The 26494-nt window shown below is 39.0% G+C and overlaps 1 protein-coding gene across 3 annotated transcripts in view; it reads right to left on the reverse strand.

Annotated features, from left to right (window-relative positions):
- The window catches only part of map3k20a (mitogen-activated protein kinase kinase kinase 20a), a 54945-nt gene that overhangs the window by 1079 nt on the left and 27372 nt on the right, over positions 1 to 26494 (reverse strand). For all 3 annotated transcript variants that reach the window (XM_089132987.1, XM_089132986.1, XM_089132988.1), the window contains 8 exons: positions 22940 to 22984; positions 22841 to 22868; positions 19717 to 19850; positions 16486 to 16548; positions 15462 to 15560; positions 4012 to 4128; positions 3721 to 3795; positions 2138 to 2288 (listed from right to left, as the gene is read on the reverse strand). In XM_089132987.1, coding sequence (XP_088989113.1) covers positions 2138 to 2288; positions 3721 to 3795; positions 4012 to 4128; positions 15462 to 15560; positions 16486 to 16548; positions 19717 to 19850; positions 22841 to 22868; positions 22940 to 22984 — 712 coding nt within the window. The remainder of the gene's footprint in view (positions 1 to 2137; positions 2289 to 3720; positions 3796 to 4011; positions 4129 to 15461; positions 15561 to 16485; positions 16549 to 19716; positions 19851 to 22840; positions 22869 to 22939; positions 22985 to 26494) is intronic.

Genomic DNA, 26494 nt, shown 5'->3' on the forward strand with positions numbered 1-26494 from the left:
ACACAAAAACAATCATTCAATTTTATTTTATAATTGTACAAAGTAGTTACACAATAAGGCCTTAAAGGATTAGTTCACTTCAGAATTAAAATTTCCTGATAATTTACTTATGGACTTCAATGGGTTGAAAGGTTGAAAGGTCAAGCGTGATGTAGGCGGAAGTACAGACCTAGTGTTTACAAAGCGAAAGTGCAAATACTAAGTCAAACGCCATTTACACAAAAAAAGGTAAAACAAAGATGTCGGATGGTTTTGAAGATGGAGGAGATTTTCGCCCTACCCTACATTTTTAAGCCGGAACACACGTGACCTTTAAACGTGATTATGTAATACGTGGCATATCACAGAGCTGAGAGCTCAAGATGATCATTTGTGGTTAAAGGGATACTTCAGGATTTAGCATTAAGCTTTGTATTAGTAGAAAACCTGTAGTATTTTCAAATTACCGTGCTTTCCACCCTCATATCCCCCTGAGACGAGAGATTTATGCATTTTTTGTCTGGAAAAAATCCTCTGATGAAGCAAAAATCGTCATTTTGCATCATCGGAGGATGTTTTGTCCAGAGGCTAAAGACTACAGTCAGTAGTAGGGTCTGTCCCGCATGTTCTCAACCCGCCCATAGAGGGTGATGGGATCTCACTCACAGAATGAACACATAGTGTCGGCCATCTTTGTTTGGAAGCTAAGCTAGCAGGCTCTTGTTCTGTGGAGAAAGCCGAGTTACCATCCACTTTTTCCCGCACATGTCCGGCTGTCGATGTCCGGGATTTAGCTGCAGTCGCCATTCATTGTTTACATGCACACCCCTTTTGTTTCAATCTAACTGAATTCATTCCGATTGGTGAATCTGAATGTAGTGTTTACATGAACGCTAAACAAGTGATCGGTTGATATGCATTTTAACATTGCTAAGAAAACTCCCGCTCCTCCGTGAGAGATACGAGACTGGTGCGTCTCACAGGTGTGGCTCATCGGTAATCACGCCACCGGCCTCGTGCCGTTCTCCTGCGGCCCTCACTCGTCCCGCTCGCCACACTAAACATGATGAATGGCGACTGTTGAACGCAAAAGCCGAATCCCGGACATTTTGGGCGATCTCAAAACACATTTTCAGGCAGACTCATCATGAGACTCACTAGTAGCCTAGACTTGTTGTTTAACGACTGCGCTCTGTTACCGGTAGGCGTGGCCTCCTGAGGCAGCGAAGCAAGTGCATTCTGGGAGTTGTTGTCTTTCATCCACATGAACCAAAAATACATTTTCTGTCTTTTCTCAGTCTAGAAATCTCCAAATTCAAAAATAATTTCACATTTCTTCTACATAAATGACCCATTTTAAACACACATTCATCTTTCCAGAGGTGATGTATCCCTTTAAGAAGTATATAAATGTTAATTTTTTAAAGAAAATGACCAATCATTTTGCTAAATAAGAACCTTATTCCTCAGCTGGGATCATGTAGAGTATTTTTTTGTCTTGTAACGTAAGTGCAGAGTCTTTGAAGCTGCACTGAAACTGCAATTTGGACCTTCAAACCATTGAAGTCCCCATTGAAGTCACTATACAGTGAAAAATCCTGGAATGTTTTCCTCAAAAACCTTCATTTCTTTCCGACTGAAGAAAGAAAGACATAAATATCTTGGATGATGTGGAGGTGAGTGAATCATCAAGATATTTTAAATAATTCTGAAGTGAACTAATCCTTTAAAAACAGATAGCTAAAAAGAAATAAAATCTCAGGAGATCAAACTAAAGCTGGTTTATTTTCTATTCATTTTAAGTGGGGTTTGCATTTTTTTGCAACCAAATAAAATCTTAAAAATCCAAATAAAACTAAAATAGATAAATAAATAAAACTTGTGCAGGTTAAGTTGCAGGATTTTTCCAAAATGAAGCATTTACTTGGATGTCACGAGTAAGTTACTTGACGAAAAGTTACAGTAAAAATGACCGATTTTACTGTAAATTCGGTACCACGGTTGAATGGCTGAATGTGACAAATACAGTCAACAATTTGTGTAAACGGTCATTATTTACTTGAATTAATCTAGGAATTATACTGAAATAGTTATCCAATATAATACATTCTAATATGACAGCAAACATGCTCTCTGTGAATCAGTGAATTAGCATTACCCGAGTTGGACCTGCTTCTGTTGTAACCTTCCCTGAGGCTCGCGGCCGTCTCGATGAGCAGCTCTACTGGTTTGATCACGTCTCTCCCGCTGTCGGGACTCCACCGCAGTGTGTGCACATGTCTCGTGCACTTCGGAGATCTCACATTACCCTATCAGGAAACAAGGCACCAGTTGAAAACAGACTCATGCCCCATTATAACCACATCTGTAATTTCTCAAGACATACTGAATATTTATAAGCTATTCAGCAAGTTGCACATAAGCAGTTTCTTGAAACAGGTTATAATATTTATGTAGCTAAACTTTGACAGACATCACATCAGTTATCAACCTGAAAGTACTGTCTAAAATAACAGAAATATCCAGTTAGATGTTACATATCCACATAAAATTAAAATCGGCCATTTAATTTGTTAGTATGCATTGCTACCTTTGTGGAAAAACAAGAGCGTTTAATTGTATTGTATGTGCAGTTGTTAAAAGTATATTTTTTAACAACTGTATTAACTTACTGTACAAAAAATCCACTTTTCATGAGAGCACAATTTCATGCCTATATAATGTAAAAGCACATTTTAAATTCAGTAGTTTCAATGATAATGTCATGCTTTAAAGAAGTGCACTTATTGTTGACTAACATACTAAAGCACATGTAAAGTACTTGATATTAATTTTAACTGTAGTGTCATTCAATATTACAATTAACGTTAATATATTTTAAATGCACTAAATTACAACTTTATCATTACAAATGTGTAATTAAAGACACATATTTATGATTTATTACTATAACACATTTTTGTATCTAATTGCATTAATAAGTAATTATTATTTCTCTAATAAGTACTCTTTTAAAGTAAGCTAAAGTAAACAGTACTTCTTTTTTACAATGCTATTATTGTACACATTATTCAAAAGTAAAATAATGTTAGTCTTTGGAATCTTTTATCAAAACTTTATAGAATATGCAGTTCCACTATATATATATATATATATATATATATATATATATATATATTAGGGCTGTCAACAATTAATCTCAATTAATCGCATCCAAAATAAAAGTTTTTGTTTGCATAATATATGTGGGTGCACTGTGTATAATTATTTTATATATATATATATATATATATGTATAAATACACACACATGCTTGTATATATTTAAGAAATATTTTCATGTATATACTGTATATAGATTTATATATAATTTATATTATATATAAATATTTTATATATAAATAATTTTGTTTTCTTAAATATAGATGCATGTGTGTGTATTTATATATATACAAAATAATTATACACAGTGTACCCACATATATTATGTAAACACGAACTTTTATTTTGGATGTGATATATCGCACACTTCAATCTCACTACATTCACAATTTCTCTCAGTTCAAAATTATAAATCTAATCGCTTAGAAAAGTAGTCATATTTTAAGTTCTTCTCATTCTGAAGTTTTAGGGTTGAGTTCAGGGTTAGTGCCTTGTAATGAATGTAATAAGTAGATAGTGTGCACTGTACATGCAGAACAGGACTGTAAAATAAAGTTTTAGTCTTTTGGATGGAACTTACCTCATAGTTTACTATGCAGTCAACAGATTGAGTGCCAGATATTCCGACTATCCATTTATCCATGACAAACGGAGGCTGCAGAGTAATTTAGATTTTAAAGCACATCACAACAGAGGCTGAAAGGCATCATAACACGCATCAGATCTTTACTCTAATCATGACACTTTTAAGACTTGTGTTGGTGGAGTACATAGTTGTGAGGTAGAATTATGACCTCATCTCGTGGATCCCTCAAAACACAGTGGAAATCTAATGGAGACATCATTTACAGTGATATATGGCATTTCGTACCTTGGTCATCTTTAATACATCTACATCTGGTCTGTTGGCGTTAAAGGTCACGTCTTTGATATATGCTATCGCCACCTCATCCCCATCAAGCTCCATGTACATTTTCCATTTGCAGTCCTGCAGAGGTCAGAAAGACAGAGCGATACACAGATGAGAAAAATGTGTGTAGGATGAGGTTAAAGTGAAGGTAAATGTCGGCATAGATATAATGCAGGTTTTTAACAAACAGTTTTAGCTGTATGAGGGTGATATAACAACAGCACAACCTAGAGGACGACAATGGGAATTGAGAACACACACTACCTGCACACTTCAGTGTCACTACAATTTCTCTCAGCACAAAATTATAAATCTAAACGCTTAGAAAAGTCATATTTTAATTTCTTCTCATTCTGAAGGAATTTGCAGTGTTTTTTTTCCAATAATAAACATGTGGGTGGTCGCCAGGGCGTTGCTAAGGTAAGTGTTTTTAATGCATTGCTTTGTGGATTCTAATGTGTTTTGGCTACTCTCAGGTCATCTATATGATATTCTGGGGCTGGTTGCATAAACTGCTTAGACGAATCTTAAGTTAGCCATCTATTTTTGTTCTTCAAGACTGGTCCTAACTTTTTAAAGTCAGTCACATAAAAAGGTAGTTCAGTCTAATAAAAAAAGTAAGATGGCTAATTCCTTGTGTCAAATTAGTTCTTAAGACAGTTTTAACATAGTGGAAAAGTTGGCCTCTGGTCTCTAGATATCTAGACTCCCTTCAAGTCTCTATCTTTTTTTGTTTTAGACATTTTTTGCTAAATTAAAGGGATAGTTCATCCGAAAATGAAAATTCTGTCATTAATTCCTCATCGCCATGTTGTTCCAAACCTGTAAGACTTTAATTCATTTTGGGAACACAAATGAAGATAGTTTTAAATAAATTTGAGAGATTTCTGTCCCTCCATTGACAGCTACGCAACTACCACTTCGACGCTTCAAAAAGTTCATAAAGAAATCGTACAACTAATCCATATGAATTAAACGGTTTAGTCCAAACAATCTGAAGAGACTTGATCACTTTATATGATGAATTTAGGCTTTTATTCACATATAAACTTTGATCAGCGAAAATAAACAGAAGCTCAACCGGACCTTCTTGACGTTTGAGAACAAACTTATTGCAGAAGCTCAAATGTGCTGCGAAACACGAGAATGAAACTCATTGGTTCTTGCTGAAGCTCAAACGTGATGCGTAACACGAGAATGAACCTCATTGGTTCTTGCTGAAGCTCAAACGTGATGCGTAACACAAGAATGAACCTCATTGGTTCTTGCTGAAGCTCAAACGTGATGCGTAACACGAGAATGAACCTCATTGGTTCTTACTGAAGCTCAAACGTGATGCGTAACACGAGAATGAACCTCATTGGTTCTTGCTGAAGCTCAAACGTGATGCGTAACACGAGAATGAACCTCATTGGTTCTTACTGAAGCTCAAACGTGATGCGTAACACAAGAATGAACCTCATTGGCCCTTGAAACACGAGAATGAACCTCATTGGTTCTTACTGAAGCTCAAACGTGATGCGTAACACGAGAATGAACCTCATTGGTTCTTACTGAAGCTCAAACGTGATGCGCAACACGAGAATGATCCTCATTGGTTCTTGCAGAAGCTCAAACGCGCTGCGTACATTTTCAATATGCTTTTATTTGTATTTGTGCAGATATTGTGTTTAAAATGATTTAATTTGATTTAAAAAATCCTGCAGATACCCAATAAACAAGGATGAAACTTGTGTGCACGTGTCCACCGTCTTGACTTTTGACGTTTCAATAGGACAGCTGATGAATGCCTATAAAATAAGCCTGAGAATGAATCACTGAATTTGAGTATTCATTCACACACACACACACACACACACACACGCGCGCGCGTGTTTCTGAGACAGAATGATTTGACGACTAAAGCTACCAGATATCAGAGGGCAGAGAAGCGAACGTGTTCGTTTCTCAGGCATAACAAGAGCGAGACACCTTAACATCCATTCTCTTTCACATTAGCAATGGAGATGAGACCCCTCACAGAGAGCCCACGCGAGACACGGCTGAGCCGAGGTAATGATCCGTCAGATCCGCAGAGGTCAAAGGGAACAGCTTAAAACATGTGGCCGTTCACACTGCACACACTTGCACGTCGTTTGATAGAGCATCCTCATGCCAGTGTAACTGGTCTGTGTCCCTTCTGCGTTATGCATTCATGAAACCTGTATAATGTATTTAAGTCTGAGCCTAAAGTATTATTAGACAATATTCAGGATAATACACTTTATCTCTTTTTTTGCATTGCATTGCATCTATTATGTCATTCCTCAACATTTACGGATTTGCATTCTGTTTAAGCGTAACCTGTGGAATGATAATTTTGTCTTTTGTAAACATTTATCCCTCAAATATTCTGTTGTTCTGTCATAGTAGTTTTTTATTCCGAAACTAAACGTGCTTAAATAGAATGCAAATTCGTAAATGTTGTGGAGTCATTCATTCCTACAAATATAAATGAATATATTTGTGGATCTTAATATCAGCCATATATATTATTTTTAAGAATATTTAAAAGCACAGTGTATAGGAAAACATATATCCTTTGCAAAAACAAAAGTTTTACTGTTCAGACAATCTGATTTGTTAAAACTGTTCTATTTACACTAGAACACATAAATGTCTCTCCGCAAAATGAAAATAAATTTGCGCTATATGAAAATTTAATATCAGCGCTGTATTTTATTTATGACCAGGTAAATTACAAGATCAAAGACAGCAATGAGAGAGAGAGCAGCATCAGCACCGGAAAAATCCAAATATTTAGTCCTGGTTTGCTTAGCTTTACCAAACTTAAAGGCGTAGGGATATATTCACAACCTGATTGGTCTGCTTTTATGCCGTTTATTTCGCGACGGAATTTACTGAACATCCAAAACAGTGCTGCGTTCTGGGTTAAATGCACTCGCTGTATGTGCGTAGCCTACATATGATGCTATTTTGACCAGCCGAGAACTCGTGAAGAGCTTAAAAACTGATTAAATGACCCAAAACAGCGTCAGGAATCCCTCCGTCACACACACAAATGAAGATCTGCTGTGAGGAGACACAGTTCTCACGCCTGTCCTAAACTCTGATTGGCAACTGTTGGCAATTGTCCTGTTTTTGGTTCGTTTAACGTTATGTCTTTGGTCCGTGTTACGTTCATATTTCATGCATACCACACCAGAGTTTGTAGAGTTTGGAAGTGGAGCGAGATCCATCTTTTCAGGATCTTGGTCCGCTTGTTTGGTGTCACCAGGGTTCAGATGGCAGCATTCAGTGGTTTTAATCCAACCAAACATTCCAAGCATGAACACACCCTAACTGTGTGTTCAATCGGTGAGCTCAATCGGTGAGAAGTCCTCCACTATAACCAATGGGATGTAGAAGTCTTCCGCTATAACCAATGGGATGTAGAAGTCCTCCGCTATAACCAATGGGGATGTAGAAGTCCTCCGCTATAACCAATGGGGATGTAGAAGTCCTCCGCTATAACCAATCGGATGTAGAAGTCCTCCGCCATAACCAATGGGGATGTAGAAGTCCTCCGCTATAACCAATCGGATGTAGAAGTCCTCCGCCATAACCAATGGGGATGTAGAAGTCCTCCGCTATAACCAATGGGGATGTAGAAGTCCTCCACTATAACCAATGGGGATGTAGAAGTCTTCCGCTATAACCAATGGGATGTAGAAGTCCTCCACTATAACCAATGGGGATGTAGAAGTCTTCCGCTATAACCAATGGGGATGTAGAAGTCCTCCGCTATAACCAATGGGGATGTAGAAGTCTTCCGCTATAACCAATGGGGATGTAGAAGTCCTCCACTATAACCAATGGGGATGTAGAAGTCCTCCACTATAACCAATGGGGATGTAGAAGTCTTCCGCTATAACCAATGGGATGTAGAAGTCCTCCACTATAACCAATGGGATGTAAAGAGTCCTCCGCCATAACCAATGGGGATGTAGAAGTCCTCCGCTATAACCAATGGGGATGTAGAAGTCCTCCGCCATAACCAATGGGGATGTAGAAGTCCTCCGCTATAACCAATGGGGATGTAGAAGTCCTCCACTATAACCAATGGGATGTAGAAGTCCTCCACTATAACCAATGGGGATGTAGAAGTCCTCCACTATAACCAATGGGATGTAGAAGTCTTCCGCTATAACCAATGGGATGTAGAAGTCCTCCGCTATAACCAATCGGGATTTAGAAGTCCTCCGCTATAACCAATCGGGATGTAGAAGTCCTCCGCTATAACCAATGGGATGTAGAAGTCCTCCGCCATAACCAATGGGGATGTAGAAGTCCTCCGCTATAACCAATGGGGATGTAGAAGTCCTCCGCCATAACCAATGGGGATGTAGAAGTCCTCCGCTATAACCAATGGGGATGTAGAACTCCTCCACTATAACCAATGGGATGTAGAAGTCTTCCGCTATAACCAATGGGGATGTAGAAGTCCTCCGCTATAACCAATGGGGATGTAGAAGTCCTCCACTATAACCAATGGGATGTAGAAGTCTTCCGCTATAACCAATGGGATGTAGAAGTCCTCCGCTATAACCAATGGGGATGTAGAAGTCCTCCGCTATAACCAATGGGGATGTAGAAGTCCTCCACTATAACCAATGGGATGTAGAAGTCCTCCACTATAACCAATGGGATGTAGAAGTCTTCCGCTATAACCAATGGGATGTAGAAGTCCTCCGCTATAACCAATGGGGATGTAGAAGTCCTCCACTATAACCAATGGGATGTAGAAGTCCTCCACCATAACCAATGGGGATGTAGAAGTCCTCCGCTATAACCAATGGGGATGTAGAAGTCCTCCGCCATAACCAATGGGGATGTAGAAGTCCTCCGCTATAACCAATGGGGATGTAGAAGTCTTCCGCTATAACCAATGGGGATGTAGAAGTCCTCTGCCATAACCAATGGGGATGTAGAAGTCCTCCGCCATAACCAATCGGGATTTAGAAGTCCTCCGCTATAACCAATCGGGATGTAGAAGTCCTCCGCTATAACCAATCGGGATTTAGAAGTCCTCCGCTATAACCAATCGGGATGTAGAAGTCCTCCGCTATAACCAATGGGGATGTAGAAGTCCTCCGCTATAACCAATGGGGATGTAGAAGTCCTCCGCTATAACCAATGGGGATGTAGAAGTCCTCCGCTATAACCAATCGGGATTTAGAAGTCCTCCGCTATAACCAATCGGGATGTAGAAGTCCTCCGCTATAACCAATCGGGATGTAGAAGTCCTCCGCTATAACCAATGGGGATGTAGAAGTCCTCCACTATAACCAATGGGGATGTAGAAGTCCTCCGCTATAACCAATCGGGATGTAGAAGTCCTCCACTATAACCAATGGGGATGTAGAAGTCCTCCGCTATAACCAATGGGGATGTAGAAGTCCTCCGCTATAACCAATGGGGATGTAGAAGTCCTCCGCTATAACCAATGGGGATGTAGAAGTCCTCCGCTATAACCAATGGGGATGTAGAAGTCCTCCGCTATAACCAATGGGGATGTAGAAGTCCTCCGCCATAACCAATGGGGATGTAGAAGTCTTCCGCTATAACCAATGGGGATGTAGAAGTCCTCTGCCATAACCAATGGGGATGTAGAAGTCCTCCGCCATAACCAATCGGGATTTAGAAGTCCTCCGCTATAACCAATGGGGATGTAGAAGTCCTCCGCTATAACCAATCGGGATTTAGAAGTCCTCCGCTATAACCAATCGGGATGTAGAAGTCCTCCGCTATAACCAATGGGGATGTAGAAGTCCTCCGCTATAACCAATGGGGATGTAGAAGTCCTCCGCTATAACCAATGGGGATGTAGAAGTCCTCCGCTATAACCAATCGGGATTTAGAAGTCCTCCGCTATAACCAATCGGGATGTAGAAGTCCTCCGCTATAACCAATCGGGATGTAGAAGTCCTCCGCTATAACCAATGGGGATGTAGAAGTCCTCCGCTATAACCAATGGGGATGTAGAAGTCCTCCGCTATAACCAATGGGGATGTAGAAGTCCTCCGCTATAACCAATGGGGATGTAGAAGTCCTCCGCCATAACCAATGGGGATGTAGAAGTCTTCCGCTATAACCAATGGGGATGTAGAAGTCCTCCGCTATAACCAATGGGGATGTAGAAGTCCTCCACTATAACCAATGGGGATGTAGAAGTCCTCCACTATAACCAATGGGGATGTAGAAGTCTTCCGCTATAACCAATGGGCATGTAGATGTCCTCCACTATAACCAATGGGGATGTAGAAGTCCTCCGCCATAACCAATGGGGATGTAGAAGTCCTCCGCCATAACCAATGGGGATGTAGAAGTCCTCCGCCATAACCAATGGGGATGTAGAAGTCCTCCGCTTGAGAGGAGCCTAGTTCTGGTCCTGGGTCTGACCACATCAGATCCCAAGCCAAATGGAGGAGAGGTTGATCATGTGAGTTTGATGAGAAGGCGCGCAACACCATTTATAGGCAACATTTTCACGCTAGAACGCTTGTTTTTCAGGGGGAATGCAATTAATTTCCTCAAACAACACAGATTTGACCAATTGCATTAAGGCAACACAGACTCCTTGCCACTGGCAGCACAGAGATACAGCCGGCCAAAAGGAAACCCCGTTAACCCCTTCCTGACCAATCATCTTTCATTTCAACGCTTCATTATTGGCAAGTGGAGACACATGCTATATATAACCCTGTTACACAAGCAGGAACATGCAACCGTGAGCGCGTGCCGGCTTGGTTTTTTTTTGGACGGGTCTTAAAGGCGTCCAGTAACAAGTCGACCGAGTGCTGACCAAGCGTTTGCCAAACGTTTTCCCAGCCTAATAGCAGCAGCAGAAACAATGCGCGGTAATGACCGCCAGCGTGGTAAGCGTCTAATGACACCTCATACATAATTCAGCACCTTTCCGGCGACTAAGCCCTGATATCCTCATTAACAGAAACACTCTGTGCTGTCAGATGGGCAAAGCACAATCGTAGGGTCTCATTTAGGCTTTGAGAAGTGCAGCTGGTACCACGACACCGCCAGAAAAGAGAGGGAGAGAGAAAGAGAGAGAGAAGGAGAGAGGGAGGGAAAGAGAGCGAGAGAGAGACGAGCGAAAAAAGGCACAAAAAAAAAAACTCGAGCAAAGCGGGTTTGTTTTATTTAGTGCAAAAAAAACCTTGCAGTTTGTAAAAACAAGGCTGACACGGAGGCTGACACCAGGCAGGGGAAAATAATTAGCTCTCATTTTCTCAGACTCCTGTTTCCTTCTTCCCGCTGAGCTTCCTCCCAACCAAACCACCACATGTCAGGAGAAATAGGAGGCAATTAGCGGCCCCGCTTCAGCCCCGCCGCACGCGTTGAAAGGGGACTATTTATGATGGGACAATGAACAGCTGAAAGATTAAATAACATTTGCCTTTTAAAAAGAAAATGACTTCTGGCTAAATTTTTGATTAAATTCAAACGGAAAGTGAAGACGCAGTCGCTCTCCTGTGTCAGGAGCCCAAACAAAGGCTCGCCGGCGAGAGGGGGTGGATGGATGCTACGCCTGGCTTTACACCAGAAATCATTCATCTCTTGCGGCCTCTTTTAAGTGAACCAAAAAGAGGAACCAAAACAAGAGGCTTGGGAACGGCAAATGCGTTCAGCGAGACGGTGGTCAGTCTTCGGAGGAGGGCGATAACAGGCGTCTTTTACTTGAGGAAGACAACTTCAAATCAAGGAGCGCCGCAATTGTGAGACAAAAAGTCTCAGTTATGACAAGGCATCACATCGGCAACAAAAGCTCCCTGTCAACACAGGAAACGATGCGCAGACGGTGATGCGAAAATAATGACAGCAAATCACAAGCGTTTCATACATTAAAGAGAACCGTGAGGAAACGCCACATTTGTGTTTCTCCGATATTCGGATTGTCGATGAGAGGAATGCAATCACTTTTTTAAGTGAACAATGACAAGGAAAACTCTTTTAAAAAAGATTATTAGAAATGAAATCATCTTGGTAACATTTCCAAGAAAAGCCAATTCGAAATGTGGTGTGATCGTAATTTGTCTAGAATCCATGCGAGTGTCTGCATTTTAATCACAATTTTTTTAGAAGTTTTTAAATATATATTACATTAAACGAAAAGTTTTTTGCCTCACCGAATGACATTTTACATCCCGAACTAACCATGCATTGTCATTAAACGTTAATAATTTATATGTATTTATTTATTAGTGCTGTCAAACGATTAAAATATTTAATCGCAATTAATCGCATTAATGTCATAGTTAACTCGCGATTAATCACACATTTTTATCTATTCTAAATGTCTATTGATTTATTTTTGTCCCATTGTTTTTTTCTCATTTTAATGCTCTTATCAACATGGAAAAGTGGATCGGCTTGCTTTGTGCAAATGTTTTTTTTATTGAAAACAACATTGGCATATACTGTGTTTAAATTCACACTAGAATTCTCACTTGGAGCAAATAATCTCTCACACAATGTAACACTGTCCATCAATAAAAGGGTGAAAGAAATACTGACGAGGTCCTGATATTGACGAGGGGGCGGAGAATTCGCATCAGCTGTGTGTGTGTTTGTGTGTGCTTGGCCATCATCACGCAGTATTTCAGACTGGACGTGCTTCGATGATGATCGCTCAGTTCACAACGACAAAACACACTGATCACTTTGGTCTCGTCAATGGAACCATTTGGCAACTTTTTAAAGTAAACTTTCCATTCAGAATCTTATTGGCATCCGAAACGTAACGTTAACCCACTATTTGACCAGCTCGCAAGCCCAAACGAGTGTGTGCGGCGTGCCTGTGGTTTTGTTTCCGTTCTAGCAAGATCCGCTTGCGCTTTGGTTGACGATGAAACAAAACGTCCTCGCGCGGCGCAAGCCATTGAAATTAATGGGTTTCATAGCGCAGCGCGCGCATGCCGCGTCCTGTTGCAAAAGCATGTGAAAGAAAACTACAAAGTTTGCTAGGACAAAAAGACTGTTAATCGCGCGATAAAAAAATGAACGCTGTTAAAATGGGTTTGCGTTAACGCCGTTAATAACGCGTTTAACTGACAGCCCTAGTATTTATATATTACCTTTATTGACCCTGACACATAGGGTCTGCGGGGTCCTCTCTATGATATCATTTCCTGTTTTAGTTTTTTTTCTGCATACCTCTGTTGGTATGGAAGCTTGTTTCCGCCATAGAATGAAAAATAAAAAGGTAATTTGTGACTTTTTATCTCACAATTCTGACTATATTTCTCAGAATTGTGAGATATAAAGTCAGAATTGCAAGATATAAAGTCGCAATTGCGAGATATAGTCACAATTGCGAGATATAAAGTCACAATTGCGAGATATAAAGTCACAATTGTGAGATATAAAGTCGCAATTGCGAGATATAAAGTCACAATTGCAAGATATAAAGTCGCAATTGCGAGATATAAAGTCACAATTGCGAGATATAAAGTCACAATTGCGAGATATAAAGTCGCAATTGCGAGATATAAAGTCACAATTGCGAGATATAGAGTCACAATTGCGAGATGTAAAGTCACAATTGTGAGATATAAAGTCACAATTGCGAGATATAAAGTCCCAATTGCGAGATATAAGGTCAGAATTGCGAGATATAAAGTCAGAATTGATAGATATAAAGTCAGAATTGCGAGATATAAAGTCAGAATTGATAGATATAAAGTCAGAATTGCGAGATATAAAGTCAGAATTGTGAGATTTAAACTATTCTGAGAATTATCCCTTAGAATTGGCCTGATAAGTCGCAATTGCGAGTTTATATCTCACAATTCTGAGAAAAGATGTCAGAATTTCGACATATAAACTCGCAATTATGTGTTATAAAGTCAGAATTGCGAGATGTCAACTCGCAATTGTGAGATAAAAAGTCGCACTTCTGTCTTTTTTTCTCAGAATTGTGACTTTATATCACGCAATTCTGACTTTGGATCTCGCAATTCTGACTTTATAACACGCAATTGTGTGATAAAAAGAAAATTGAGTTTATACTGCAAAAATTCGAAATAAGTATTAATATGGAAATTAAATAGCGTTTTGTAAAAGTAATTTGATTCTAATTCATAGATATGAAAAAAAGTAAGTGTCATGTCAATAGCTGTTTCCAGCCTAAGTTGCAAATTTAACGCAAATATTGCCTTAAACATTAGTGAATAATGCAGCGTTTCCATCTCACATGTGTCACTTCCTGGGAAATTTGGCGCAAAATATCTGTAATAATAAAAATGGAAGTTGCTGCAGTCTGGGAAACCACTGTGGCTTTTTTCCCTTTATAATAATTGACTTGCGTCTCAGAGCGCGAAGACGAAACGCAATAAACGCTGTCATGTTCTCTCGCGTTCATTTGCCTGGTGTTTGGGAACGCATTCGCTTCTGGGAATTAAACCACATCACTCTGATGACAGACTTTGGCTCAGGCGTTTCAGAATAATCAAGCCAACATTTGAGAGGCGGTGCGATGAAACTGATCCACTGGTGACACAATCACATCCACTGTTGAGGCAAAGTCACAAGATTTTTTTGTTATGCATCCACATTTATTTCTTTAAATGTGTTCCCATTAGAGTTCATGCGCATGTCTTATTATCGCATAAAATAATACTTTTTTGTGTGTATTTTCAGAATTTATGTTCATCTTCTTGTTTTTTTATGCGATAACCCAAAATACACATGAAAATAGGTGGATGGAAACAGATATATGCACATATGATTTCCACCAAACAGCCTACACACACAAGCCAACACCTAAAACTGGGCTAGTGTATTTGGGCTAGTGGTGTGTTTTAACATAATTTTTTGTGTATTTGTCAAGCACAATGAGACGCGAAAAAGGAATCGATTCGGTGTTAGCCCGCTATCTGAAACCTGCCTCTGTGTGTGTGTGCGCACTTCAGGTGTGTGTGCACAGATGAAAAACGCACGATCGACTTCTCTTTAGCCTCTTCTTGTGCTTGAATGGTTTAAAATCGCTCAAATGTGTAAGCCGTTGACGAAAAACATAAAAACGTAGCAATTAATCCATGAACCACATGCGTACCGAAACGTGGGGCCAGGTCCGCATGGATCACGGATCAACTGCAATCTGTTGCACCCCTATGTAGTGGTGAACAATATTTAAAAAAATGAAAATCTAAGTTGTCACTGACAGAATATATTATGCCAAACTCAGATTAAGGCCCTGAGAACCTAAAATGACAAATGGGACACCCTACGGTCTTGTGGAGTTAACAGTAAGTGCATATGAAGTGTGACATTTGGGACAGGGCCTAAGCTGTGTATCATAAACCTATCAAAAACTATGAGGGCTCCTACACATGATATGAAGCGGAGTGATTTACCGTGTTGCCTGTGCCTGCTTTCCAGTGGTATCCAAACACTAACTCCAGATTTACAGTCTTGCTCCACTCCTCGTCCTCTTCTTCAGTGGCCAAACCATCCTAAGAGCGCACACAAGGAATATTGAAATGAGTGCCGTCAAATGTTTTTATTTACATAATATATGTGTGTGTGTGTGTATATATATACAGACATGATCACACACACACACACACATACAGAGTGACATATATATATAATATATATAAATATAATATTATATATACACACGTATACGTAAACAAATACGTTTACGTTAGATGCGATTAATTACGATTAATCAATTTGACAGCACTAATATAAATGCATTAGCTGTGTACTGTATAAAAAATCTCAAGTCATTATATATATATATATATATATATATATATATACAGTATATATATATATATATTGCACTGGCTTTTTTGAGTTTTACCCTCATAGCTTGTCAATTCAAATCAATTGGGCAAATTAATTGGATAAACCCAGTAAATTAAGTTTAGTTTACTAAAAGCAAAAAAGATTAGGTAACACTTTATTTTAAAGGGATATTTCACGATATAAATACTGTTCGTTTTCTCACACAAACCGCTCGTTTCGTGTCTTAGGCTATCAATGTGTACTTACATTTACGAGTCATTAAATCATGTTTAATCTGGACTTCTCTGTGCATGCTCTTTGAGGTGGTGACCATAGACCTCCATTATATGACTGACAGACAAAAACGGTTTGACCTAAAAATATCAAAATTGAAAATACTGCGGAAACAAAGACACCTACATCTTGGATGCCCTTGAGGTAAGATAAAACATACCAAAAATTAATTTCAAAGTGAACTATCCCTTTGAGGTGATGTAGTTATAGTAATAACAGTAAATTATGTATAATTTACAAGTAACTAACTCTAACCCTAACCCTAATTGTAACTCTATAGTAAGTACATGTTCAAAAATGCAAAATCATGTCAGCTCGATGTGAAAGATGATCTAGAAAGTGAACACATGCCTTGATCAACGGAGGAAAGTGGAACAGACTCAGGTAGTCGTGGGTGAGTTTCTCAATTTCGGTCTGAAAAAGAAAAGATTTGACACAATGTTTAAAACATTACGAGATGGATTTATGCAGTTATGCAGCGCATTGACAATCAGCCAATGACCAGCTGTGTGTGAATGTTGCATAATTATTACCTGTTAATGGACTTTCAGCAGCAAAACAACAATTAATACCATTGTGTATCACTTATGAACGTATAATTCGTGCTCTGGCATATGTCATATACATCTAGAGTAATTAATTCAACAAATCACGCTCTCTATGGAGCGAACATACTAACGCTTTGCAGGATCAGACGTGTGATGTCAGTTAGCAGCGTTTCCCAGAGGAGGAAAAATTATTTCTCAGAGGTCGCTCTTTCAAAGCTTAGCAATATGACAGAATGGAGTTTTCAATTAAACATCAACGCCGTCACGGATATTTCTAAAAAAATTCATTGGGGGGAATAAAATTACGTTCGAGGGATAAATAAATCAATTTTCGAGACATGAAAATTGCTCATATTGTTCAATCGCCTTCATATAGAGATATTTACATATTGAAACCTGTGTGAGATTTCTTGCTTGGTTTCTATAGGCCGATTCACAGTGCATCGACAGACGAGGACCAATGCCGACAGATTACGGCACGTGACTTCTCAGAAACGGCGTTTACGTGAGGGAGAGTATAGCAGTATTCAGACAAAAAGGAGAAACACATAAATGATAAACATGATGTGACGTGATGTGATTTATCCAGACGTGATGTGATTTATCTGTTCAAAATGCGACAAAATCAATCAAAAATCCCAGCCAATCAGAAGAGCGTGGGGGCGGAGTCTCTCTGCAAGCACACTGCATTCGCAATGAAATGGATAAGTACATTATCAAATTCATAAATCTTACACCATTTTAACCTGATTAAAAATACATTCTGAGTGACTGATAAATCTTCATTTGTTCACCTTGAGTTGAAGATGTTCTTTCCTTTCATTTATTTTCAGGATCTGAGGTGAATTAGCCTATTAGTTGTTGCTTTCAGTCTGTTTATAAAAATGATATAGACGCGCCGACGTCACAGTTACGCAGTGGTGGAGGAAGTACTGAATCTCAGTACTTAAGTAAAAGTACAAATACCCAGATAAATATTTACTTTAGTAAAAGTAGAAGTAACACAATGACCACCATACTTAAGTAAAAAGTACTTTATTTTAAATGTACTTTAAGTATTAAAAGTAAAAGTACTTGCATAACAATTTATTATCTTAATGTCTATTTTCTAATGATTAATAAAACATTTAATTCTAACTCATTCAACCTAATAGCCTACTCCTATAATGATGTTCAATAATGATGGAAAAAAAAATGTCACCATTTCTGAAACAAGCTTGCAATGAGGCAATATCATGCTTATCCTTACTATATGTTAATAACTATGTTTGGCAGTAGACGCGATTCATTTATGGTGTAATTCTGAACCTCTTGGCTTGCCATAATCCTAACCATATTAGACAGGGTGTGTTTCCTATGCACGTAAAAACAAATTTTCGCGTATGAGTTGCATGATAAACACACTGCGTGTGAGACGCATTTAGTTGATGTATCTATGGCAACCAAACGTCACTGGTGAGACAAACGTGCAACGAACGGACGGTCAGATTACGTTTTGTCAGGGGAAAAACTGATCAGAAAATGTAACGAAAATGTAACAGAAGTTGTAGAAATGTAGTGGAGTAGAAAGTAGAATAATTGCTGCAAAATGTAACGAAGTAAAAGTAAAAAGTATGCACTATTTATTGTACTTAAGTAAAGTAAAGATACGTGAAAAATGTACTTAAGTAAAGTAACGAAGTATTTGTACTTCGTTACATTCCACCACTGCAGTTACGTTACGTCACGGCGCTAGCTGGAGGCAAAACAAAGTGAAAACTGGAGGCGGCCAATACAAACCAGCACAGATTCGGCTACATAATAAGGAGCTTCAATTATTGTTACTATTGTTAAAGGTCAGCTTGTTGAGTTGTTTGGTGCAAGAATTGATGAAAAATGAATATGTATATTAAAATCGCACTGTAATGTCACTCTTTACATTGTCGTCGTCTCGGCGTTGGCTCGGCAGAACTGCGGATCGTAAACACAAGTCTTGTACAGGACCATATAGGCATCTAAAGATTTATATGCCCTCAGTTTCTCTTTACGATCGGTTTCTCTATAAGGTAGGTGTAGAAGTCAGGCCACTCAACCGAGGTAACGTAACGTTAATCCTGTCAGATCGTCCATGCATTGAGTGACTAGGTGGCTACAAGTCGGCCAATCTGGTTCCGTCCGTTAAAAATAACTTTTGGAAATATCAATCACGGCCCTGGATACTGTCATTGTTAAAAAACAAGCTAACAATACTTGCTAACTAGCGTTAGTGAAGCGGCCAGAGGGATCGTTCTGCATCCACCTAAGCTCCGCCCACGGAAAAAGTCACAGTGTTTACCAACTGAAAAGGGGTCTATTAAAACTCGCATTAAATTATGTTGGCAAAGTATGTAATTTTTCGCCACTAGAGGGCGTTTACTCAAAACAAAGGCGTAGCTTGATGTTGCGTAATGTTGTCTTCACCTGTGTCCACTCGAATAATGTTATATATTTGGTTGATTGGTCCACCAAAGCGTTTTTCCATGCGCCTAGCGTATGTTTTCAATTGTTTTCAATGGGAGCGCGGCGTTTTTTAAACGCCATGAGCGTAACGAGGCGCTAAGTGTTTTTTTCACGCTGAAGCGCCCGGCGTTTTTTACTGGTCGCCGAGAGTTGAAAAATGTTCAACTTTGGATAAAACGCAGCGCTCATCACTGTCACTTTTTACCCAGCCATCCAATCACAGTGGAGGAGGGGCGGGACTAATACCACACTGACCAACTGTCAACATTCAAACTGCTGCGGATATTCTGTTTCATAGCAACGAAACGTCTCAACAGAAAAAAACGCTATGCTGCAAAAACGCTCTCAAGCGCCCGGTGCACGGCGTCTTCAGCAGAGCGTCTAGCGTTTTCAGCTGGATAAAAACGCTTTGGTGGACACACGGCCTAAATGTTTCTAAGAATGTTTAAATCCAGAGAAGTAAGCAGTTTAAACCAGGACACGGACAAATAATGTATATATATTTCTAACATTTGTAATGGTAAGAGCTGTAATCGTGGAGGACGTAGCGTGGCACCTTCAGATGTATGATGTGTCCTTTGGACGTCACACCCAGATCCCTCATGTCACTCTCAGACAGCAGCAGGAGTCTCTGTCCCGTAATGTGATTCTGCATGAAGACCTCAGCGTACTGTTGAAGCTCTCCATCACCTGCAGCACACACACACACACACACACACACACAGTCATCTTTCTATAGCAGGGACTCTGCATCCAATTCTATTGTTTTTATACTTTTATACTGATCTTTTATATCTGTACTTCACATTATAAGAACAATATATGTCATTTGGTAAGTGACCAGTGTTTGTGTTAGGGTCAGTTAGATTTGTTTAAAGCTTCAATATGTAATTTTTTTCGCCGTTAGGGGTCGCTAGCCTCTTACAATAACAAAGTCGTAGGTTGATGACGCAACGCATTAAGCGGAATTATAGATCTTGTCGTCAAGCTGATGGATCTAATAATGTTGATGAGAACTAATTCTACCGAACTACACTCAAGTGCTTTTTTTACTACTCACACAGGTCAGTTTATTAGAGGAATGACACTTGATGTAACGCAGCGCTGTTTCACTCGTTTTAACAGTTACACTACCCAGATAGCAAACTGACGTTGAATCAACGTGGAAACATGACATCGAAACAACGTTGATCTGACATTGTTTTGCTCATCGAATTAACGTTGAACCAACGTCAGACGCGTCATTCTTTCAAAACTAACGGAAAATCAACTTGAAATCAACGCGTTGTTTCAACGTTATGAAAGCAAACCAATTTTCGATTTTCATTTAGCTTTGAAGAATGCCGCGTCTGACGTTGGTTCAACGTTAATTCGATGAGCAAAATCAACGTTGTTTCAATGTCATGAGAGACGTCGTTTCCACGTTGATTCAATGTCAGTTTGCTGTCTGGGTATCACACTAAACTGCATTTTAGTGTGTTGAATGTTGTTAGTTAGGTTGTGTGTTGGCTGTATGAGACTAAGTAAGCTAGATCAACATTAGAATAACATGCAGATCATATTCTAACAACTAAATAACATTGATCAGTTTTATGTACATTTGCTCACCTGTCTAATAAAGTACATGCAACACTCGCGTCTCTGTCAAGTCAAAGTTAGTCGCGACGTGGAGCTCTCGGTATATCCAAAATGATATTGATCCTCGTATTAGTCCTCTTATTGTCTTAAAGTCTGCTAGCTATGGTTCAAAATGTTTGAACAAAACAACAACAGTGTGAGCGTCCTGCTAGGCATAACCCAGTTGTCAACGTCTGTCGCCATGGTTACTATGGCAGTGCGAGCGGAAACGAGGGTAAAGCGGATATGATGTCATTGACTGGTGACTCCTCACCCCTGCTCTGGTTAAAATCGCAATGTTCTCATGATTTCAAATAGTTTGAAACATTTGGGATATTGTAAGTAATCAACTAAACAAAATATATAACATTGGCCTAGCGGTTTTTGGATATTTTACAGCAAGATTCTTACACAGTGCACCTTTAATGTTTTTAAAAGAAATATCTTATCCTCAGAGAGGCTGCATTTATTTAAAAACAGTAATATTCTGAAATTTCACTGTTGTTTTCTATGTGACAAGGCTCGAAATTAACTTTTTTACTTGGTAGCACTGGTGCTACCAACTTCAAAAAGTTAGGAGCACCAGCGAAAATTAAGGAGCACCCACCAAAAATTAAAGATCACCACAACTACAAATTATATATAAACAAATTTCTTTTATTTAAAAACAACACCTATCAACACCAAAAATCACTGGGGCATTACACATCCTGTGGCCAGGATTTGAAATTTGGTCTCCAGGCTCTCTGTCCCTCCTCCATCCATCTCTTCACTGAGGCTGAGGCATCGAACGCCTCCAAAGGAGGACCCTCAACACTGATTTGAATTAGATCTTCTACTGTGTTAGGATGTAATGAAGATCTAATGTCTGATTTTCATTCCTAAATGACAACATTTTGTCTATTAAACATGTCTATTATAAATCACAGCTGAACATTATGGTGCTCCTGCTGACCCAGAGAGTATATACAACAACTACGCAGTATTGTTATTTCTGTGTTACAAATATTCTTATCACAGAAGAACTTGAATCGGAACTAGAATTAAAGATTATGGTTTGGATATAAACACTGACGTCTACAGAAGCAATCAAAATAGAGACGAGCACCTTTTGAAAGTAACATGGAGCTTCAAATAACAATTGTATCGATTACATTGTTACTCCACTAGGTGGCGACAAGTGACTTAAATGTATTTGTTATTGAATCATTCATTCAAGAGATTTGTTAAAAAAAACGCTGATTCATCCATTAATGAAACAAGCAAAGTATTTATTATGATATTACTCATATATTGCTATATAATACTAAATAAGCTATGCATTAATAAAACAATATAAATAAAAACGAAAAACATCCTCACTATCAGCATTGGCATGTTCCACTCAACGTGTCCGACAAGGATGTTCGTGGGCTGTCCATCAAGCACGCGGACATAGACATACACGATCACACACTCCTTGACAGACAGGTCGGTGTCTCCATCGATAATTAATAATCTCTTTAGATGTACTGAGCTGACGACACTTTAACTGCGGTGTTCTTGCGGATAGTATCTATCTGCTATGACCCCAATGATATTAACACACGTGACAACGGAGCGCCGCGAAAGGGAGTGATTGACAGCTGATATTAACCAATCTAAAATCTGCTTTAAAGTTAAGAACGTAAGGATAAAGTTTGATTGGTTATGTAACGTTGGATAAAATGATGGTCCGGCCACCGCGTATCAGCGCACATAAGGTACACGGTAATTTGCAAACTTTTTGTAGAGAAATGAAAACAGGTCGCACCACAACCATTATTTGCACTCGCACCAATGCTCCCAAATATATTTTTAGGTCGCACAGGTTAAAATTCAGGAGCATATGCGACCAAAATGGTCGCAATTTCGAGCCTTGATGTGAATATGTTGTAAGAAAACAATAATTTATTCCTGTGATCAATGCTGAATATTCCACATTACTCCAGTCTTCAGTGTCACATGATCATTCTAAAATGATGACTCGATGCTGAAGAAACTAATAAATTATTATCAATGTTGAAGAAGAAGAAGAATCTCACCTTCAAAGATCTGCTTCATCCAGAAATGCTATAAAAACAAAAGATGTTAAAAAAAAAAGAACAAAAATCTGAAATCATCTCGATTGAAAAAATACCCACCACATGTTCTTCTGTCCAGGAGTGGATCGCCAGGTTCGGAAGAAGCTGTCGGAGACGGACAGAAGCACACAAACACTCGTCATCATGTTCACTTATCAAATGACATATATATAGAGTGTTCTTATATTGTGAAGTAGAGAGAATAACAACAAGAACTCCATTGAGCAATGTTTGATACAGTCAAAGAGAGTCAGAGAGTCATTCATTGATATCCCTAATTTACAAGGGTATAAATAATTTAAAAATGAGGCAAATTCTTACATAGAATTAACTAACGTTTAATATGTAGAATATCTAAATTTATTTGTGTGTGTGTTTGTTTCTTGGTGTTTTTGACATCTCATTTATGGACGATTTTATGACATTTTAACTTTATTCTGTATCTCAGTTTTGTTTTTGAATTGGTTTTGCTTATTAACAGGATGTGAAGTTGTGTTCCAGGTTATGTGTTATGATCAAATCTTCCCCTCTAAAGTAATGAAATATTCCATAAACTTTCATATTTTCCTCAAGCTTCAGGGAAATGAATCATGTTCAATCTGATGGGCAGATCTGATATATCTCAGGCAAGATTATTCAATCGTGTCACAGATCATATATATTTTCAGAACGATAGTTTTTTTTAGTAAATCAATTTTCATAATTGTTATAAGAGAAATTACTTAGACAGACTATTAAAGATAAAAATTAAAGACACCATTTTTTTATATTGTCAAGACGAATGCTCATGATGTTATTACAATTGTCCCTAAACAAATGACCCAAGCAAACGTTTTAGCAAATATCAAAAACATTTTTTCTTTGGAATAGTGATGTCAATATAACAAATGTAATCCCAAAATGCACTGCGACGAGCTCAGTGAAAACAAAAACAAAATGGAGGACGAGATGACTGAAATGTTGATTGAAATGACCCAATAGAAACAGTACGGTATAATCACGTATAATGAGTTTTTCAAATCAGCAAATTTCTTATAAACAAGCACAAATTCAGTCAGAATAAACGAATATACGAACCGTTACGTATTATTATTTGGATGACATGTAACTGCTGAGTCTGGTTTAGCTTTCCTTCACCGTCATCCTGTAAGGACATCTATACAGTTTTTTTTTTTAAATCTAGCCTCCTATAAAAGTCTTTAACTGAATTAATATCAGTGGTATATCTAGTGAACAGCACTGTCATTTCTTTTTCTTTTTTTTTAACAGTTTTTCAGGTTTCCTCGGAAAGTATAAATAGAAGAACAGAGGAACAGATCCTCGACTGTGGAAGGAATATTGAAATACTCTTTCTTGCTCATGTTTTTCAATCTCTCTCTCCTTCTTGACGGTGTGCGAGTTCCTCACAGTCTTCACACTGCTCAAATTGGCCAATCTTAATGTCAGTGAAATGTCAGTTGTTCGTAAGTGCGCGCTGTCCTCGCCGCGCTGACACGCTGTTCTCTCTCGCTCTCCTCAGCATGTGGCTATACATCCACTTCATTTGCCATAAATAACATCCATAAGGACCCGGTGGGCTTCAGACGGCCTCACCTAATACAGCCGTTACAGGGAATCAGAGAAAGTGACTGCTCTAACCTCCACGACACACGACTTATTACACTTAAAACTCTTCGTACAAAGACAGCAGATTTCCTCCAGCAAATAAACACTGTTCCTGATGGGGGAAAAAGATACCTTCACAAGCTATTCCTCATCTGAGAAAACTTGAATACGAGCAGTTAATTTTGATCTCGTGAAACGTCTGGATTGAGTGCCCTTCTTTACATAAACTAAACTGTTCTTAAAATGACTGAATTAAATGAGTTGAAATGGATATTATAGGAAAGACAGTGAGCGAGTGTCCAGCAAATACGGTTTAAAGTGCCCCAATTATGCTTTTTCGGATATTACCTCGGATTTAATGCAGTGGCTGTGTGAGAATGTAGAAGCTCTGCAAAGTTTCAAAGATCAAAATGCTTGAGAAATGGATTTAATAAAGAGAGAATCGATTCTGAACTGCTTGAGACGAGTCGTCAGTGATTCCAGTCTCACTTCTTAGACGAAACCTACGTTGGTTTGTAACAAATTTTCCGAACGCCAGTCTCTGGTCTTCATTGGCTGCCTGTGAACAATGTGAAGACCCTCATACAGTGTATCTTCAGCTGAGACTGGAAGAGTTTAGAGCAGCAAATCCACTATGATGAACTTCCAGAAGATCGAAACTTAATTCTGCAGGAATTGATTGGGTAAAACCGACGCCACTGTTCGTATCACTGTGTATCAAGAGCTGACACTCGGATATGGTAATGGGTGTTTCGTTTCTGACACACTAGTGTTAATTTCATTAATGAAATCTATGACAAAAACCTATGACAGCGACCTTTTTTTCCATGACTAAGACGATAACGACACCAACGATCACTGCGACTTTATCAACATGCAACGTCTTTGACGAAAAAGGCTAAAATGTAGTTACAAAATAATAACTTGACCAAGATCACGCTTTGTTTTTGTCGAATAAAAGAGGAGACAAAACAGACTGTTTCTATGAAGCGGCTACGAGCTTTCATGCATACAGTTGCCAGAGTTCAAGAATTAAAATAAAAGAATTGAATTAAAAAAATATGATCATATAACACCGATTTTATCATCTCTACACTGGTTACCTATTAAGTTCCGCATCAACTACAAAGTACTACTACTGACCTATAAAGCCCTAAATGGTTTAGCACCTATGTACTTAACGGACCTTCTTTCGCCCTACAATCCACCGCGTTCCTTAAGATCACTAAATTCAAGGCTTCTGGTCATTCCTAGGATATCGAAGTCCAGTAAAGGAGGGAGGGCGTTCTCGCATTTAGCTCCAAAACTCTGGAATGGCCTTCCCGATACGGTCCGAGCCTCTGACTCGCTGACACAGTTTAAAACTAGATTAAAGACGCTTCTCTTTAGTCAAGCATTCACATAATGCTTACCTTCTAGTCCTCTGTTATGCCATACGGAACCGTTTGCCACTGAAACTGCTTAACGCACCAGTGGGGCTCGACAGCCTCTTAGACAAACGGGTCGGCGCGTATGGTTGGGTTGCGGAGAGTTTGTGAGTTATAACGGAAATCATTATGAACATCAGCTATGCTAATTATTTCCCATCTGCCTTTCTGCTGTTATCTCGGGACGCTTGTCCCGAGAAAAATGGCGTTCGTCAGGTCCAGTTTTGTGTCCAGCCTCTCACGGGGATTTCGGATGCCCCAACGCCTGTGATGAGACGACTCAACGCCTGCGATATGTTATGGCGCCGTTTTATTCATAAACAATATTTATATTTAATATTTATATTTAAACAATATGAATGTAAGCCAGAGGAGAACTGGCCCCCGACTGAGCCTGGGTTCTCCCAAGGTTTTTTCTCCATCCAATCTGATGGAGTTTTGGTTCCTTGCCACTGTCGCCTTGCTTTTGGCTTGCTTTGAGCTTGCTCAGTTGGGATTATTTAGTGTTTAGCAATGTTGTTGATCTGTGTTGTGCTACTTTCATGTTATCAGTGTGAAGCTGCTTTGATACAATCTGTATTGT

This window comes from Pimephales promelas, chromosome 7 (assembly GCF_988280905.1).
Source record: "Pimephales promelas chromosome 7, fPimPro1.hap1.1, whole genome shotgun sequence".
NCBI classification, from domain to species: Eukaryota; Metazoa; Chordata; class Actinopteri; order Cypriniformes; family Leuciscidae; genus Pimephales; species Pimephales promelas.